Raw genomic sequence first — 16,302 nt, forward strand, 5'->3', positions numbered from 1 at the left:
CACACACACACACACACACACACACACACACACACACACACACACACACACACACAGGCAGCGTTTCTCCTTTACATTGGCCTATAAAACCCACACTGAATAACAAATCAATAGTCTACTTACTATTTCTCTTGGTTGCTGAGCCAAAATGGCGAAGGTAGATACACGATCACATAAGCATTTTGTATGGGATGCATCTGTGAGCACCGTTTTACATCCCTTTGAGGACCAGGCTCCCCAAGAATCGTTCCTGCAAGAAGAAGGCAGAGGCAGTTAGAGCTTTAATTCCAGCGGTGGCACGACTTCACGAGACTTATTCACAGCGCTTCGCGTTTCCTATTTAATTATTTACTTCGATCGAGAGCTAGAGAGCCGTATAGACTGTTAGATTAAAAAAAAAGGCGATCAGAGACATCGACACGGCTCTTGTGTGGCTACGAGCAGCATTTCAGCTGATAGAGAGGCAGAGGCTCGGAGGAGGGGGAGGACGCACCGAGCTGTCCAAGCAGACCGGTTCTGATTGATTCTCTAAACGCACATAAAAACAAGCGTGATATGAAAACAGCCGTTATTCCCTCATAAAGCTTAGAGATAAGAGCGCTCATATTTACCTGCATGTCTGTCTGCGTGACTCTCTATTCCTCTAGATGTTTCCCAAACGACTGTATTCCTTTTGTTCCCCCTCTCTCAATGCCCCCTGCCTTTTTTTCCTTTTTCGGTTGATTTCCCCCCCTCCTCAACTGTTTTAATTAGCAGCTTTTGAATGCTTCCTTAAGGGGATTTTCACCCTAGAAACGGTGGACAGCATCAGATTGATACTCCGTTCCTCTGTGCTTGGTGAGAGGGGGAGGTTGATACAATGAGAAAAGGAACGCACGCTGTCGCAGGATCTGTTTATTCGCCTGCAGGTCTAACGATATGCCGGGAATACATGATGCTTTTGGATTATTCCTAAAAATCATTTTACACGAAAGTTGTTGCCGCTCGGCGCGAATAGCTTTGCATGAAAAACACTGCAGAACTAATACCACCCCGCGGAAGCAGCGCGAATGGTTGCAGCCAGTCTCCACTTCACACCGCTAGTATAGGTGAAATGAAAGGAGCGCTTCTCTTCCATTTGTTATCGCCCCCACTCATTTCACATCTTTAGACGATTCTGATTAAATGTGGAAACTTAATGTTCCCGAAGATATTCAGATTTGTTTTGTTTGTTGCCGCAGCACATAGGCCTACCCTCATTTTGGATTCGTGTCACAAACACCTGTTGTCCTGAAAGACACCTTGCTGTATGCTCACTCCCCTGCTATACAATTCCCATGAGATATGAAGAGTCATACCAGTGATTTAGAACAACACAGAGCATTCTGGCTGTTGATGTGTGTGCCAAGTGGCCTCTGCTGTGTGAGGCAATCCTGTAATTTGATCAATATGGCTGCAATATGTATTATTCCTGGAAGGGACTGTGAGCCCTTTGCAAATGCCCAAGCAGTACTCTGAGCTGTCTGTACACAGCAATGCAACAATAAAAAAAACTCTCAACATCACTCCCCATCATCTCTTCTCTTCTTAACTGGGTTGTGACTGTTTAGTGCAAACGACTGATGCTTGTTCACTCCAGCCTGCACACCAGTTAACAGGTCTATTCAGTAGTTAAGCACACTCATGTAGCCACTAAAACATTTGTTTTAGTTCTAAATGACATGAGTAACATAACAGGATTAGAGTAAATGAAAAGAGCCCATATTCTCTGCAGGCTGTGGAGCGCCAACTCACGCCATAAAGGTCTATGACGCACCATTCTGCTGATTTAAAGTTTCAAGGATTTCTTAGCTGGTCTCATAAGGGAAGGTTTGAACACTGACGTCGCACAATGATGAATGAACGTCTGTGGCCAGGCTCTTAAACAAGTCCTCATAAGTAACTCTATTGAGCCGCACTGAATAATATGAATCATTCATGCTCACATTAAGCACAGTGGCAAAAAAGAGAGAGGTGTTTTATATGTATAATATATCAAACATTTATTTTTAGTTTGATGAGTGCATGATGTATATTTTTGTAAAACAGGACAAAAAGGCCTGGCATTAACCTGGGCTGCTGATAAATAGACATCTGTGAGTGCAACAAGGACCCCAGTGTGGTACCAGAATAGGAGCCATTCTTTGAGAACCGGTGGAAAGACAGATTACAAAAAGCTTTGCCATGGTGACATCCACTCACTGACAAAAAGAAAATATGGCTTACAGAAGAACAAACTGCGGCATAAGCAGAACATTGTATCAGAATACAAAGAGATCTGCAATGATTCGTGAATTGATTGATCGATTGTCAGAAAAGGATGCAGATCCTGCTTTTTCTCCATCTTACATGTATATCACATTACACTTAATATCTTTGGGGTTTGAGTGAAAAAACAAGATATTCAAAGACATCGCCATTTTTCATACATTCTATTGACAAAACATCAATCTAAAAAATCAACAGCAAATTAATTCATAATGACATTTATTGTTAGTTGTATCCCTTATTAGAAAGTCTTGTGTGCTGCAGCTTTTCAGCTTTTCTTGACTCTCTGTGAGTTTCCACTTTGAAAGAAAACATGATTGTTGGTTCCTGCCTGTAATATGTATGAGCCTATACGGTCTACGGTATGAGCCCAATCAAAAGCTAGAGAACAACAATTCTTCAAAACTGTATCTATTGGAGAGGTTGTTCTGTGAATAGTCATACAAAAGGGAACAATTCCTTTAATAGCAGTGCAGGTTTGTCATTGTTTCAGATTATTCCTGTAGGGCACAGAGATGGGTAGTGAGGAAGTCTCTGTACAAGCTTCACAGCCTTCACACAGCTGCCCACATTAGATCACCCTTTGCTGCTGTTACACTCTCACAACACTAGCGTCACATTCACTCTCCAATGCACACTTTGTTGTGCTCAGATTGATAGCTTGAGTGATGCTGAATCCTGATAACTTTGGGATAAATGAAACGTTCCCCCCCGGAGAAAACTCAATCCTCGACATAATGTGTTTCCTAACGTTTGACTTGCTAGATGTTGGCTTCCCTTCTGTGCCAGCGAGAGAGGCAGACAGGAGAACATGCCTGCCTGGGGGATTGATGTACGCCACGTTTGATATGTTGTCTGACCTTATCGGGGGGGGGGGGGGGGGGGGGGGGCTGGTGGCCTCTGAATATAAAATGCACCCTGGAGAAAATGTCAGTGCTGATGTTAACCACAGTGAGACAGATGACATGACATTCATCACACACCCTTGGTTGACCACTTTCTCTCCATGCACTGATGTATTGACAACTTTTCTAGTCAAACTTCCTGTGTGACAGATTTCGATCGTGCTCCAATTTTAGGATGACAGCAGAGTGACATAAAAAGTCCACAAAGTTTTACACACGTTCAGTATATAAACCCTGGTGCCTCGCCTAAACTGATAGTGTGCTCAAAACTCCAATTAGGTTTGTCTTCCTTGCTGAACTTTGACAGATGGTGTTCCTGCAGCCATAAATATCTTATTACTGAACCCATAACTTTGCCAAACTTCCAAGCAGTGCACTTAAGAGTCAAACAGCGAAGCTCTGTGACATCATGATAGTCCAACTAAGCAGGTTGCTGCAGCCGAATAGACTAAAATACCAGACTGCTGCTTTTTAGTCCGTGTTCTTCTTCTACATGACCATTTTTGATATAACACTGCTTTGTTAAACATATAGTATTTCTTCAGGAATGGGGATAACTATCCAAAAAGCTCTTTAAATTCATCACATGCCCACTTATGATTAGCCAGGCGCCGGGCTGAGGGCTTAAAGGACTGCCTTAGGCGATGCACTTTAGGCAATTTTATAAAGTCTAGAAAGACACAATGACAAGCAGAAGAGGGTGGGAGCAATGCCAGGAAATGATTCCATCAATCTTGGATCTCTTGATGACAGGCAATTCATATCAGCCTCTGGGCCAAACTGCGTGTGTTAACTGAATGAAGAGAAAAGAAAAATGAGTGCTTTTTTTGGAAGTAGCAAGAATATCTAATTAATCATGATTGGTACGCAACCCCTCAAGATAGATCAGTTTGCTTAAGTTGTCAGAAAAATGTCATTTGTGAAAAAGTGTTGCAACTCTGTTTCTTCATTACAGGGTAAAACCTGCCAAATGAATCATATACTATTGTGTATAAATAAAACCCACAAATGTTATATTGGCATTATATAAAAACAACAATGAAGGCAAACAGAATTGAGTCAGGACTGATAATGACATGTCAGCCCTACCTCAGAGTGTACTTGTAATTTACCCTAACTCACACCATCGTGTATGCTCTCCCACGCAAACACAGCACAACTTCCTGCTGTCAACTAATGCATGGTTTCTGCCGGAGCAAAGCTTAGAATTACTGTAAACATCGCCCACATTGTTACCTCTTCTGCCTCCTAATGTCCTTGCAATTACTGAAAAGCAGACCAGAAGCAGTTTAATTTCATTACAAAACAAAGAACACAATAAGTCTCGCCATTATCGTCTCTGCATCTGCAGCTTTGACGGCTTCTGTTCAAAAACAGAGCCAGAACAACAGAAGTCTAAATCTGATCAAGTGTGAGTCTTTAGCCAGAATGTGTCTATTTAAGGGTCGATGATGTGAACAACGTTGACAACTGCTGATCTCAGAGATGGCGATGTCAAAGAAGGGAACCATTAGAGAGCGATTTCAACAGAATTGCAGAACGTGAACCTTAAATCGAAAACAACTTTAACTGAAAAGTGAAGCTTGAGGAAAGCCCTAAATATATATCATCAGCTGCAGGTGCACTTACTGTTTAAACAACTTGTTGGATTTCTTAAGTGGCTCTTAACTTAAGTACACCGAACCTGATGACAGCAGATTCTCATTTCATCTCATTTCGCCTGATTTTGTTTGTTTGTTACTAAGCATCAGCAAAGCAAAGCTGGAAATATAAGTGTGTCCAACTCGTGCATCTTCTGACATTTAGATGATCTACATTTTTAAGAACCAAGGTGATGGAGAACCTACTAAATGTTTCTCTTGGTTCTTAAGCCTTGCCTCACTGCAGCCTGTTTGGCTCAAATCCAGGATATCCAGATGTTTATTAGAACCTGAAGCTGCAACAGCTGCTCCTCACACCTTAAAGCATAAATGATTAATATGCTTCGGTTCTGCGGAAAGTAGAGCATTCTTGGGAACATTCATGTTATGAACTCCATAGCACTTGATCTTTCTTTCTAGAGATCATTCATTAAAGAAGGTTACATTATAGTATTTGACTCCCTATCAGTTGAAATGACTATATTTTGTGTCGCAGCTGTTTTTACCTTTTGAATAAACAATTTTTTCTTCTTTCCAACAATAGTTCCGATCTCAATGGATCATTCATTTAAGATGTATCTTTTAGTTTTTAAAACATTGGAATTAAATCCACCGATATGCCTGGGCTTGTGTCTTGTCTTGAGCCATTTTTGTCAGGGTTGGGGAAAAATAGGACCCAAATGCAGATTGAGGAGGAAGCAGGTTTCAAAAGGAAACTTTATTTACAAAAGCTGAACAAAACAAGAATCCATGAACAGGTACGAGGCACGAGGTAGCATCCAAACCAAAGGTGACTGTGACCAACATGAAGGGACACATGAACGACAAATAATGAACCAACACCGAACACAGGAAGAGACAAGACTAAATACAGGGAGGGGTAATCACGAGACGAGAAACAGCCGGGCAGGGGAGGAGAAACACAAGGGCAACAGGTGAACACAATCAGACAATCAGACACACCAGGGAAACTAACGACAGGGAGGAAGACAAGACACAGGGAGAACAGAATTGCAAAAATAAAACCATGACAAGACAGACCGAACAAAACCGTGACATAAAACTAAGATCGTGACACATTTTATTAAAAAAGGGCCGCTGTTATTTAGTGTGTGACCTTGCGTGTTCTGCAGAGTAAATCATCTAAATTGACTCCTGTAGACGAAGAGAAATAAAAAAACAAGTAAACCCCTAATCTTGTGGTCCGAGCCTCAGCCCACTGCAGGTATGGAAAATGTATTATACACGTTTGGCCATAAAGATTACAATCTGTTTGGTTATACTGTATCGTGACAACAGCTTTGTGATATAATGTATTACCTTTAGAGAGGTTTAGCGAGGAAGCAAGAAACGAGGAGAATCAGATCATAAGAAATAGGTGTAATAAATATGGCAGTCAGTAAAAAGGCTGTGTGTTTTAAAGAGGGGGTCAAGATGCTGTTAAGTCTGATTTGGAAAGTCATTTCAGGATTTAAAAGCTGTTAATAATGAAGGGTGTCCTCGATAAGACTTTGGTGGATAATCTGAGAGGGGGAAGCAAAAACATCTGCGATTTAAAAAGTCAGAAAGACTCTCGTTCGGCTCTCCGTGCACTCTTTGCGCTTTACAAGGATTCAGAGGATTATAAAAGCATCTAATTGCAGGATAACGCCAAAAGGCTCAAAATAGCTCATGTCATTCTGTAATTTAATTTTCCTGCAAGTTTAGTAGCGGTTTGGAGCAACTGAGGAGCTAGAATGTATGCAAGTGATTACAATGCTCAAAATGAGATTAATTATGTTTTTCATTTGAATAAGAATGAGTTATGAGCTTTAAAATCGGCTAGAAAGTGATCTGATTCAAACTCATGCTGCATTCACAGTGATAGGCTACTTAATCTCCAAGATGTTGCACATACATGTAAAATATGATGTATCTTGGGTAGATAGTTGGATCTATCACCTCCAAATATTTATATTTGAACACTACAGGGAAGTCGGCTGATCTAAAATCACTGTGTTGGATTTCACATTTTTCCCTTGGCGCAGTGGTGGGATATTGGCAATTTCAGGCTTGTTTGATAACTGAAAATATTGACATTTCAAAGTGTAATAAAAGTGTATGCATCTGACCTGTTTACACCCAGCGCTGTGGAGACTTGATCATATCGGCTCTCTTGATCATATTGACTCTCTGGATTCTCCAATGTGTTATTTTTCACACTGAGAGCTGCACAGAGGTATGTTTATTCCTATCTTTGTTTAATTCTTTATTGCATTCATGTTCTTTTTTGATTGTATGCCAATGTTAGATGCAACAGTGCTCTGAGTTAAAAAAAGAGTCAAATCATGAATATCCCGATTGATATCTTACTTTAATTGCAAATAATTAAATGAGGATTTCTTGACAACTAATTATGCTGTCAAGACTTGTGCTTCAGTATTTGAAAAGAAGCAGATAATATCAGTTTTCACATTAATGATCTTATTCTTAATATTGTAAATGATGTGAAACGCCCACTCGGATCCTATACTGCAGTTTGAAAATACTCTATCACAAGAATCCTGCAGTCAAATGTTTTTGAGAGTAATGCCGCTGATGCATCATACAAGTAGCACTCAAAGGTTGTAATTTATTTGAAAAGATAACCTTTTCAAAATGGTATCTAATTACAGTTCTGTAGTGGATGTATTTCCAACCGGTATAAGGAACATCTTGTTCTTAACTAAAGTAATTGCATTTTTTTTATTATCATACTTTATAAAATTACTCAGTACTGGTTATAAAGAATTGCCAAATGTAATGCCCATTTACAATTTGATGACATTTTCGGGTTGGCTTTATTTCCCTTAGATAAATGGACTTTAATATGTCAAATTATTTCCATTAAACCTGGTCCTCACATCAGTATTTCTGGGTATGAAAAACATGAAGAACTATTGCCTTCTCTCCTATTGCTCCCGTATGCTAAAAACAGAAGATTCCAATTATCTAGTTTTGCCTTTATTAAGATTTAACAGCACTGATGTGGTCCCCTCTGCATAGCAATATGCGGGAAAAGCACAGAAAGAAAAAGACAAATGTATCGATTCTACCGCTATATCAGCTGCAGAGTTGAACAGCGTGTCCCTCTCATATTCCCAGCACATAAACAGACAAATCACAAGTCTTTCCTCGTGTTCACACATAAGCATGTTTACCCCTCGGGCTTCCACCCCTGTTGTGAAAGTAAAGCAGCAGAGGCTCAGGTGTGGCAGCGTCTCTCAGCCTCGCAGATTCACCGTGGCTGCCTCCAGTCTTAAATATTCACATGATCTGAATCTGGACCTCACGAGTCAGAGGACACAGTTCTCCTCTTGTGAACAACATATCTTCATTCTGCTAATTGTTACAGTGAGCACTCTCTGTTGGTTTGGTCCAACATGGCTGACAGATGGCTTATTACCCCTTCGATGAGAGTCCTGAGAGTGGCAGCTATTGTGTAATAGAACGAGGCGACTGTTTGAAGTGAACATGATAATCATACCACTCTGATTAAAACGACTTATTGCATAAACGCTGCGATTAAAACACTTGCTTCGTGAAAGTCAAGAGTAAAAGAGAATGAAGCAGAGTTGTCCTAGTTGTAACTTTGCTGTTCAAAAATAGACCGGTTGCCCTAAAATGCAGCACGATAGAGGACAGCACAATTCACATGCTATTTGAAAGTAAGAATAACATCCTCCTACAAGCTGTTGACTGAGCTGCTTCAGCCACAACTGCTGTTTCCCATAACCACAGCAAAACTGAGGTCCAAAGTATTTCCAGTAACTGCTCATCCGAAATGATTTAGTTACACACCAAAACACACTAAATAATTAACGTGTCGGGCTGTTTTTTAGTAATGCAGTTAACGCATTAACACTCATAAAATTATAAAGATTCTCGTTTATTCAGCAACACTTTTAGTCAGTGGATGTGGCGTTAAGTGCCTTCTACAGTAATAAAACTGGTCCCCTAGTTGCATTCAAAAACAGGTATTGACTATTAGGGAAAGCAAACGTGCCTTGCGCAGTTACTGTCAGAATGATATTATTATCAGAAATGCAAAAGTAGGAGAGAAACTAGTGTGTTGGCGCAGAACAACAAATCATATACTGCAAACATTCCCCATATTCAACAATGTTCTCTGACACCAAATGTTTTCTTCCACATAACATTATGGGAAATGCATTTGTCCAGTGTCCCTTGTGCACAGGGTAATAAGTCTCTTCCTGTAACAATTAAAACATCCAGAGACAATAACAGAATGCAATATATAAAAAATAGCCGGCCAAAAAACTTTCAAAACAGGGTTTGCCATAATGAAATTCTGAAAGCTTAGAGCTGTAAATAATTCAGCAGCTATTAGCTTCTGTTCCTGTTTTAGTGTAATTAGTAAATAGTTGCCTCTCAGCTAAATAAGTGAACAGACCTCACTGCAAAGTAGCAAAGGAGGTTGAGTCTCCGCGAGAGGAAATGCTCCAACAACTTTAGTTTTATCAAGTGACACTGTGACAAGAACATTGCTGTGTCAAATGTTAACGGGGCAGGCGAGAAAATCATTCCACCGCAAACAAGGTGCCATCAAATCCATTTGAAAGTATCAGGACAGCAACCTCAGACAAAACAAGTCCAACTTAGAAGGCTACTCACTTTTCAGCAATGACCAAAAGCTTCAGAAAAGCATGAATTGGGTGTGTGAATGTGTAGGTTGTGGACAGATGAATACAAACACATTATTAGTATATTGCAACCCAATTCAAAACCTTTCCATAATGGCTTATGTTTAACTTCTGCTGTGATTGTGTCACGTCTTTTCTTTGTCTCCGTTAGCATTTGACTTTGTGCTGTTGTGGTGTGGTACTTCTTTTTCCCAATGCAGCTGTGTTTTGTATATGCCCTCATGATTTTGGGGAGTTTTCCCCCTGCTATGTTACATAATGCTGCAGTATTTATGGCTCCACCACTTCAGGCAGTGACTACCCAGCCTATTTGTATCTCTGCACGTTTCCTGATGTAACAATTATTTTTTAGATGTTGAGAACCAAAGATTAAGCTAAATTGTTTTTAACTCTAAAGTATACTTTTAGAGACTTCCGTGCACAACAAAAGTCTCTAAAACTTGGATTCATAGGAGTTCACTTATGACTCAGGACTAGTGACTCATATAGTGCTCTGATAAGATGAAATCATGACAGCATGCTGGACGCAGGAGCACTGCAAAACTTACAAACACTGACTCAGAGTTTGAAGGTAAAAATAAAACTTCACAAACTGGATTAATGTTAGTCAAAATAAACATGTGAATCTCAGAAAAGCATATTATGCTTCACAACTGTTTCATTTACAGCTGGAATTGTGGCATTCCTATTATTTTTGACCCATCCCTAGTAACGGTTTAATGTAAATGGTTGCCTTGCAGGTGTATCTTCTCAAGCTTTTCTTTCTGTGCTAACCCAGCTGATCAGAGTAAGAAGAAGCTGCAAGAAGTGCACTAGAGATATTTGTTCCAGACTTTTGAAGATGAAGAAAGAATCCACACAGCCTCAATCTCAGGAGCGTAATAGAAGAGCAACAACAACAACAACAACAACAGTGATACATGGAAAGAGTTTGAAAAGTGAGAGCGAATGCCCACTTACATGATGTTGCTGTCCCACAGCGCACAGTAAGGGTTCATTGTTCCCTGGGAGGCAAGAAAAGGACAAAATATTTATCAGGTAAATTATGATGATAGTTGATCATCATTATCATCACCATCATAATAATCATATATCTACGGCATATTTGTCCTTCATTGTAGATCTTTGTGTTTCATACAGCACATATTCCGGACACACACACACACACACACACACACACACACACACACACACACACACACACACACACACACACACACACACACACACACACACACACACACACACACACACACACACACACACACACACACACACACACACACACACACACACTTGCTGACACGTTCAGACTTCCTGGCACTTTATCTCCAAGATGAATAAAGAGGCTTGAATCATAAAAGGGATTGTCCATGTAATTATCTGACTGCGGTACGCTCTCCTGACACCGGCTGCTTGCAAATTAATTATCGAGTCAATTAACCACCATTGTGTCGGATGATGGGAGTTATGTGTGCTCTACAATATTCAGTCAACAGACACAAAGACTTTCTTTTATACCAAAACTAACACGGAGAGTAACACTCATGGGTTCATACAATATGTGTTTAATGTGAACAAAAACGGCGGTGCTCACATTTGCCAGGTGAGCCAGTTCGATCTCCAGTTGGGATTCAGTCGTTTTTGGCTCAGGCCTCACAGTCACAGCGATGACCTTGGAGTTCACAACAGTGTGGTTCCTGAGTCAAACAAAAATCACAGAAAATAAGAAAAAAGACACATCTTTGAAGTTCCGAACACACAGAATGTTTGCATGTCATTAAAGCCCCTGTCACACTGTCCCGAAGTTGACACCCGATGGACACACGAATATGGAATTGTGAATTTCGCACGAAGATGGCCCCGAACCACACACGAAGGCAATATTTACATTACATTTAAGACATACAACTGCAATGAAAGTACCAAAAACAATTATGTTACAGTACTATGATACTGTACTGATATCTTCAGACTTTGTACTTTACTTTCGTCTTTATATGTAGAAAATATTACGTTTTCTCCGTCATATTGTTGTTTCCATAGCAACAACAACTTCCTGTCAACTCGCCTTCAAAATAATATATTATATCCTTTTCAGTTTCACAGAACACAAATTGGGTTATTTACATAATATGTTTACATGATTTTGTTGTGCAATAAAACAACCCGATGGACACACGATAAAGGAAATGTTCAAATTCGGCTCTGATCGTAGCAACATCGAGCCATTCGTGAGGGCATCTTAAGCCATCGTATGACCACCGGTGGAGTTTCTCAGGCTCCGGCAGCAACTTCGTGAGCGGTGGCAAAATCTTTGGCATGCCAAAAAATAGCCGAAGGACCTTGCGAAGGTTCATTTTCGTGTTGAATTCGTGTGTCAATTTTGCCCTTCGTAAGGCCGTCGTGAGGGCATCTTGTTATCATCGGTGCCATCGGGCATTCGCCCCGATCAGAGTGAGGGCGAATGCACCGATGATAACACGGAGATGACACGATTTGACAAGATGCCCTCACGAGTGCCTTACGAAGTTGCCGCTCACGAAGTTGCTGCCGGAGCCTGAGAAACTCCACCGGCGGTCATACGATGGCTTAGATGCCCTCACGAATGGCCCGATGTTGCTACGATCACAGCCGAATTTGAACATTTCCTTTATCGTGTGTCCATCGGGTGTCAATTTCGGGACAGTGTGACAGGGGCTTTAGGGTCAAATGCAAACGCAGAAAAGCATAGGCCATCCTCTTGATTTCCAAATGGTACACAGAGCTTATTGGTATGCAATATGAGTAACATTCCCAGTGTTCAAAGACTCAAACCCTTGATTTGACCTCTAACACCTGTTTCCGTGCTCTGTGCAGAAGCATTATCAGGTAAGGTTTAAGTGTAGAGTCAGTGAGACTTATGTGGGATCTATAAGGAACACTAGTATCAAACCGGAATTAAGGTCTCTCAAAAGGTTTCATGCAAGAAGAATCTAAAATGGCCCTCGAATCAAAAGTAGAGTGGCAGTAGTTCGAATACATTTTTAAACGAATTGCATATCAGTCGAAGGTATTTTCTCTAGGGCAGTTTGTATTGAATTTGAACTCAAATATCAGGGAAGGCAGGATTTTAAAAAGCTGCCCATTAAACTTCAAGCAGCTGTTCAGGATGTTTGCCAGTAATGCTTTTTGAAAACATCCAAGCAGGAAACAGAGAGTAGAAATCAAAGGCCCGTCTGAACTGAACATGTTTCTCTTCGTATCTATGCTTTTATAAAAAAACACATCACTAGCTGTACAGTATTCTTAATATTAGAATCCGATATCCATGAGAGCATCTCACTAGTATGAGCAATGTCAACTCATCTAAAGGAAAGTAGAGTTAAGTCCGAGCAGCCCGCTGCCCGAGCTGAGAACATCGTTATCTGACTGTTCACACAAGAAGTTCTTTAGCTCTCTGCTTTTAATGCACTAAAAATACCTCTGACATTTGGCAGCGGAAAAGTTATTTTCTTCTTTGAAATTTCACAAGCTTGACATTTGGCAAAGGAACAAAATCAGTTGCCACTTGATCTGCTTATCCTCCCGGGCTTCAGGGTCCCATTATGGGCTTGTCCCCACATGTGCCCGCGGGGGGGGGGGGGGCTCCACCTGTGACAGCTGGCCTGGCCTGGAATGACCCTTCTGTCCTTGGGACTTGTTGATCGGGGTGTGACACCAGGTGTTTGTTTGCAACGTCCCGCTGCTTTTCCAGGCACTAATGTCCTCCTTAATTAACTACATTGTCCATGCTACAGTGACTATGTTTCATTAAAAGCACACTAATCTTTCATTTGAAAAAGTTGTATGCCATATCCCGAGCTTATTCCCTAAGGACTCAATTTAGAAGGAAATATATTCTTAAAGGACCATACAACCAAACGCAGTAAAGGAATGTTTTACATTTTCTCTATCCGCAGTTCATCTGAATTTCAAGTCTTTCAAATGGAACATATCAGGGACAATGGAGACAGGTGCAGCCTGTTATTAAGCTTTGATCTACTACTGAATAAAAATGGACACCCCTGCAGCCTCTGGAGGGGCTACATCTGCCTCAAATCTCCTCTAGCCACCAGACCAGAAAATGCAGAGAGGGAGATATGCAGCCCTTACTTTGGTGAAGGTAGCATGAGTCCGAGAGTCTTGTAGAGAACTGTTCCCAAAATGAAGACGGGCGATCCCTCCATATCTGTAAATGAAAAGAGGGACAATTAATAAACATTATTTTCAGGTTTTATACCGATAGCCCTTCTTTTTAATGTCATCCAACCTCATGTTGACACTGTTGCTGTAATAGAATAAAAGTGTATATTGAAAATGCACATACTGTAGGGTTTTCCTTCCAATAACATGCTGCATTTTCATGATTTAGAGAACAGTTTTAATTGGGAGTAACAATTATTGGCTTACAGAAAGTAAGCATGCAAGTTCTTAATGCCAGTGTAGTTTTTGCCAATTATACTTACTGTAAAGTGTAACTTTTTTCCAGCAGCCTTTGTTAAAATACTTGTTATAGAATCAGCTTTTTACACGGTCCAAATTAGAGTGGCTGGGGTTAGGCACATGGCACAGATTCCTAATCAATCCTTTGTTTTGTTATCTTTGATATATTCCGGATAAAACTGATTAAACCAATTAACCAAATTATCTGGCTCTGGATTACGATATACAGTTGCGACTGGCAGAGTTTGAAAGGATGCTGAAAATGCTGAGTCGATGGGAAACAAGCTGACTGAACAAGCACAGGCAAGCAGGCTGTGTTTAAAGGCTTGTAGCATTATTTCACCCAAAACAAGGGGTGTAGCATTAAACATTATAAAATACCTTCCCCACAGGACTGATGTGTCTGTATGCAAGTCATGTTGTAAGTCAGACAGCGCAATTTCACTAAAATCATTCAGCTTTTGCTGAGATGTCCGTATATTTATTTCTCATTGCTCAGCTGTGGCTAGAGAATCTATCACTGTCTATTCACGATGCATTAATCACACAAATCTACCACAGTGCCCTCGGCAGATTCTGGAAATGTTACTGGAAGTTGGAATTAAACTTTAAACATTATGTCATATAAATGTTGTAGAGTACAAGAAGCATGTGTACACATTACAGCTGCTAGATGAAGACATGTTGGACCAGAAGTAGATTGGCTCTGATATATAAACGCTTACATACCTGCTGACTGGGAAACAAAGAGGCCCTTGGGGATGACCACTTTATCTTCCGAGTTCCTGGCCCAGTCGACCATGCCTTTACGACCCTTCATGGGGAAGTTGATGTCAGTCATCACAGACACTGCGGGGAGCCTCTGGATGCTGGCCACTGCAGAATCCAAACAAACACACCAAAGAAGAAATACTGATGATCGATATACTTTAGAGTATTTATGAGTTTATAGATTGAGTCATGGAGAATCATGCTGGTTCCAGTTAATAAAACGTCGCCCTGTAATAAAAATGTTTTCACATGGCAGATGTTTTTGCTGTCTCGTACACACAGCAGGTCACTATGAACTAAGAATTAAAGGATAGAACACACATAAACACAAAAATGCATGTCTGCAATATGTGTTTTGTATTATTAAGTGAAGAGTATTTATGTTTCCTGCATATACTTTGTGTACAATCATATTGTCTTACTATTTATTAGTACTTATCTTTTCTTTTTTATCTTTCTTTACTGGCACCAGTGACTTCTAACAGAGCCGGGCTAGCTTTATGTCTCCCTTTTAAAGTCTTTAAGCTAAGTGGCTGCAGCTCATTGTTTTGAAATGCTGCCATTTGAATGAGTTTTCTTTCTTTAATAACATGAATCAAACCTATTATACTGTATGTAGTCCTTTCATCCTGCAGAGGTTGTGCAACACTTTTGCGACCCATATTCAAAACAGGATTAGAGTCGGCTATCACTCCCAAGTTAAGTCAGATCCCTAATGCTCTGTCTAACACCACTGAACAATGGAGAAATGCATATATGGCATATTCTTTTGGCCCAGGCCTACAGTATATGTTTACAGAGTGACACAACACAGAAAAACCTATTTTCATTTGTCAACCTGAATTGTGAATGTGCAGGTCAATTAAACGTCAGATAATCTCCAGCTGGGCTTTTAATGCGTTCAGTTACTGTACACATTTACCACTAAGAGCAAAATCAAAGCCACAACTGAATCTCCTTAATCACTCTTTCCTTTTCTCGCTCCCTGCTGAGGTGCCAGTCCGTGCACTGAGGCAGCGACAAGGAAAATACCCAGGATCAACGGCAAGGGCCTCAGCATTACAAGAGGAGGATGAAGCTGTACTGTTCTCTCTCCCTGATATCACATCCAGTCCCAGTCAGCTGGGGAATCTGAGGCTAATCCTCATTGATGCAAAACCTCTATTGTTGTTTGTGCTGTGCCAATAATACAATTCCCGGCAAGACTCCGTGTTGAGTGAGATCTGTGACAGAAGGTGTGTCTGTGTGTTTGGGATGATCCAGCAGCGGGCACACAATCACAGAGCACCGCAAGACCTGCCATTTGCAACGGCTCCTGTTCACAGCACCAGATGTTAGAGGCAGCAGTGGGAAGCGTGGGTGTGTGTGTGTGTGTGAGTGTGTGTTGGTGGTTTTAGTCACGGGGCACACTGTGAAACACAACAGGGGGCTATGGCGGCTGTCTTTCAGGGTAATCCTGCTGGTAAATGGGGCTTTGCACGTGCCTGATGGGTATAGGCAGCACAAATAAAGTGATAATGCAGAATTGTGAGGCTCCTGAACACCAAGAGTATT

At 40.8% G+C, this 16,302-nt stretch overlaps 1 protein-coding gene across 3 annotated transcripts in view; it reads right to left on the reverse strand.

The window, feature by feature from the left end:
* Positions 1-16,302, reverse strand: part of adgrb3 (adhesion G protein-coupled receptor B3) — a 117,384-nt gene that overhangs the window by 20,809 nt on the left and 80,273 nt on the right. For all 3 annotated transcript variants that reach the window (XM_034101259.1, XM_034101257.1, XM_034101256.2), the window contains exons 13-17: positions 14,707-14,853; positions 13,648-13,723; positions 11,111-11,213; positions 10,474-10,517; positions 124-250 (exon numbers count right to left, since the gene is read on the reverse strand). In XM_034101259.1, coding sequence (XP_033957150.1) covers positions 124-250; positions 10,474-10,517; positions 11,111-11,213; positions 13,648-13,723; positions 14,707-14,853 — 497 coding nt within the window. The remainder of the gene's footprint in view (positions 1-123; positions 251-10,473; positions 10,518-11,110; positions 11,214-13,647; positions 13,724-14,706; positions 14,854-16,302) is intronic.

Source organism: Pseudochaenichthys georgianus, chromosome 15 (genome assembly GCF_902827115.2).
Source record: "Pseudochaenichthys georgianus chromosome 15, fPseGeo1.2, whole genome shotgun sequence".
NCBI classification, from domain to species: Eukaryota; Metazoa; Chordata; class Actinopteri; order Perciformes; family Channichthyidae; genus Pseudochaenichthys; species Pseudochaenichthys georgianus.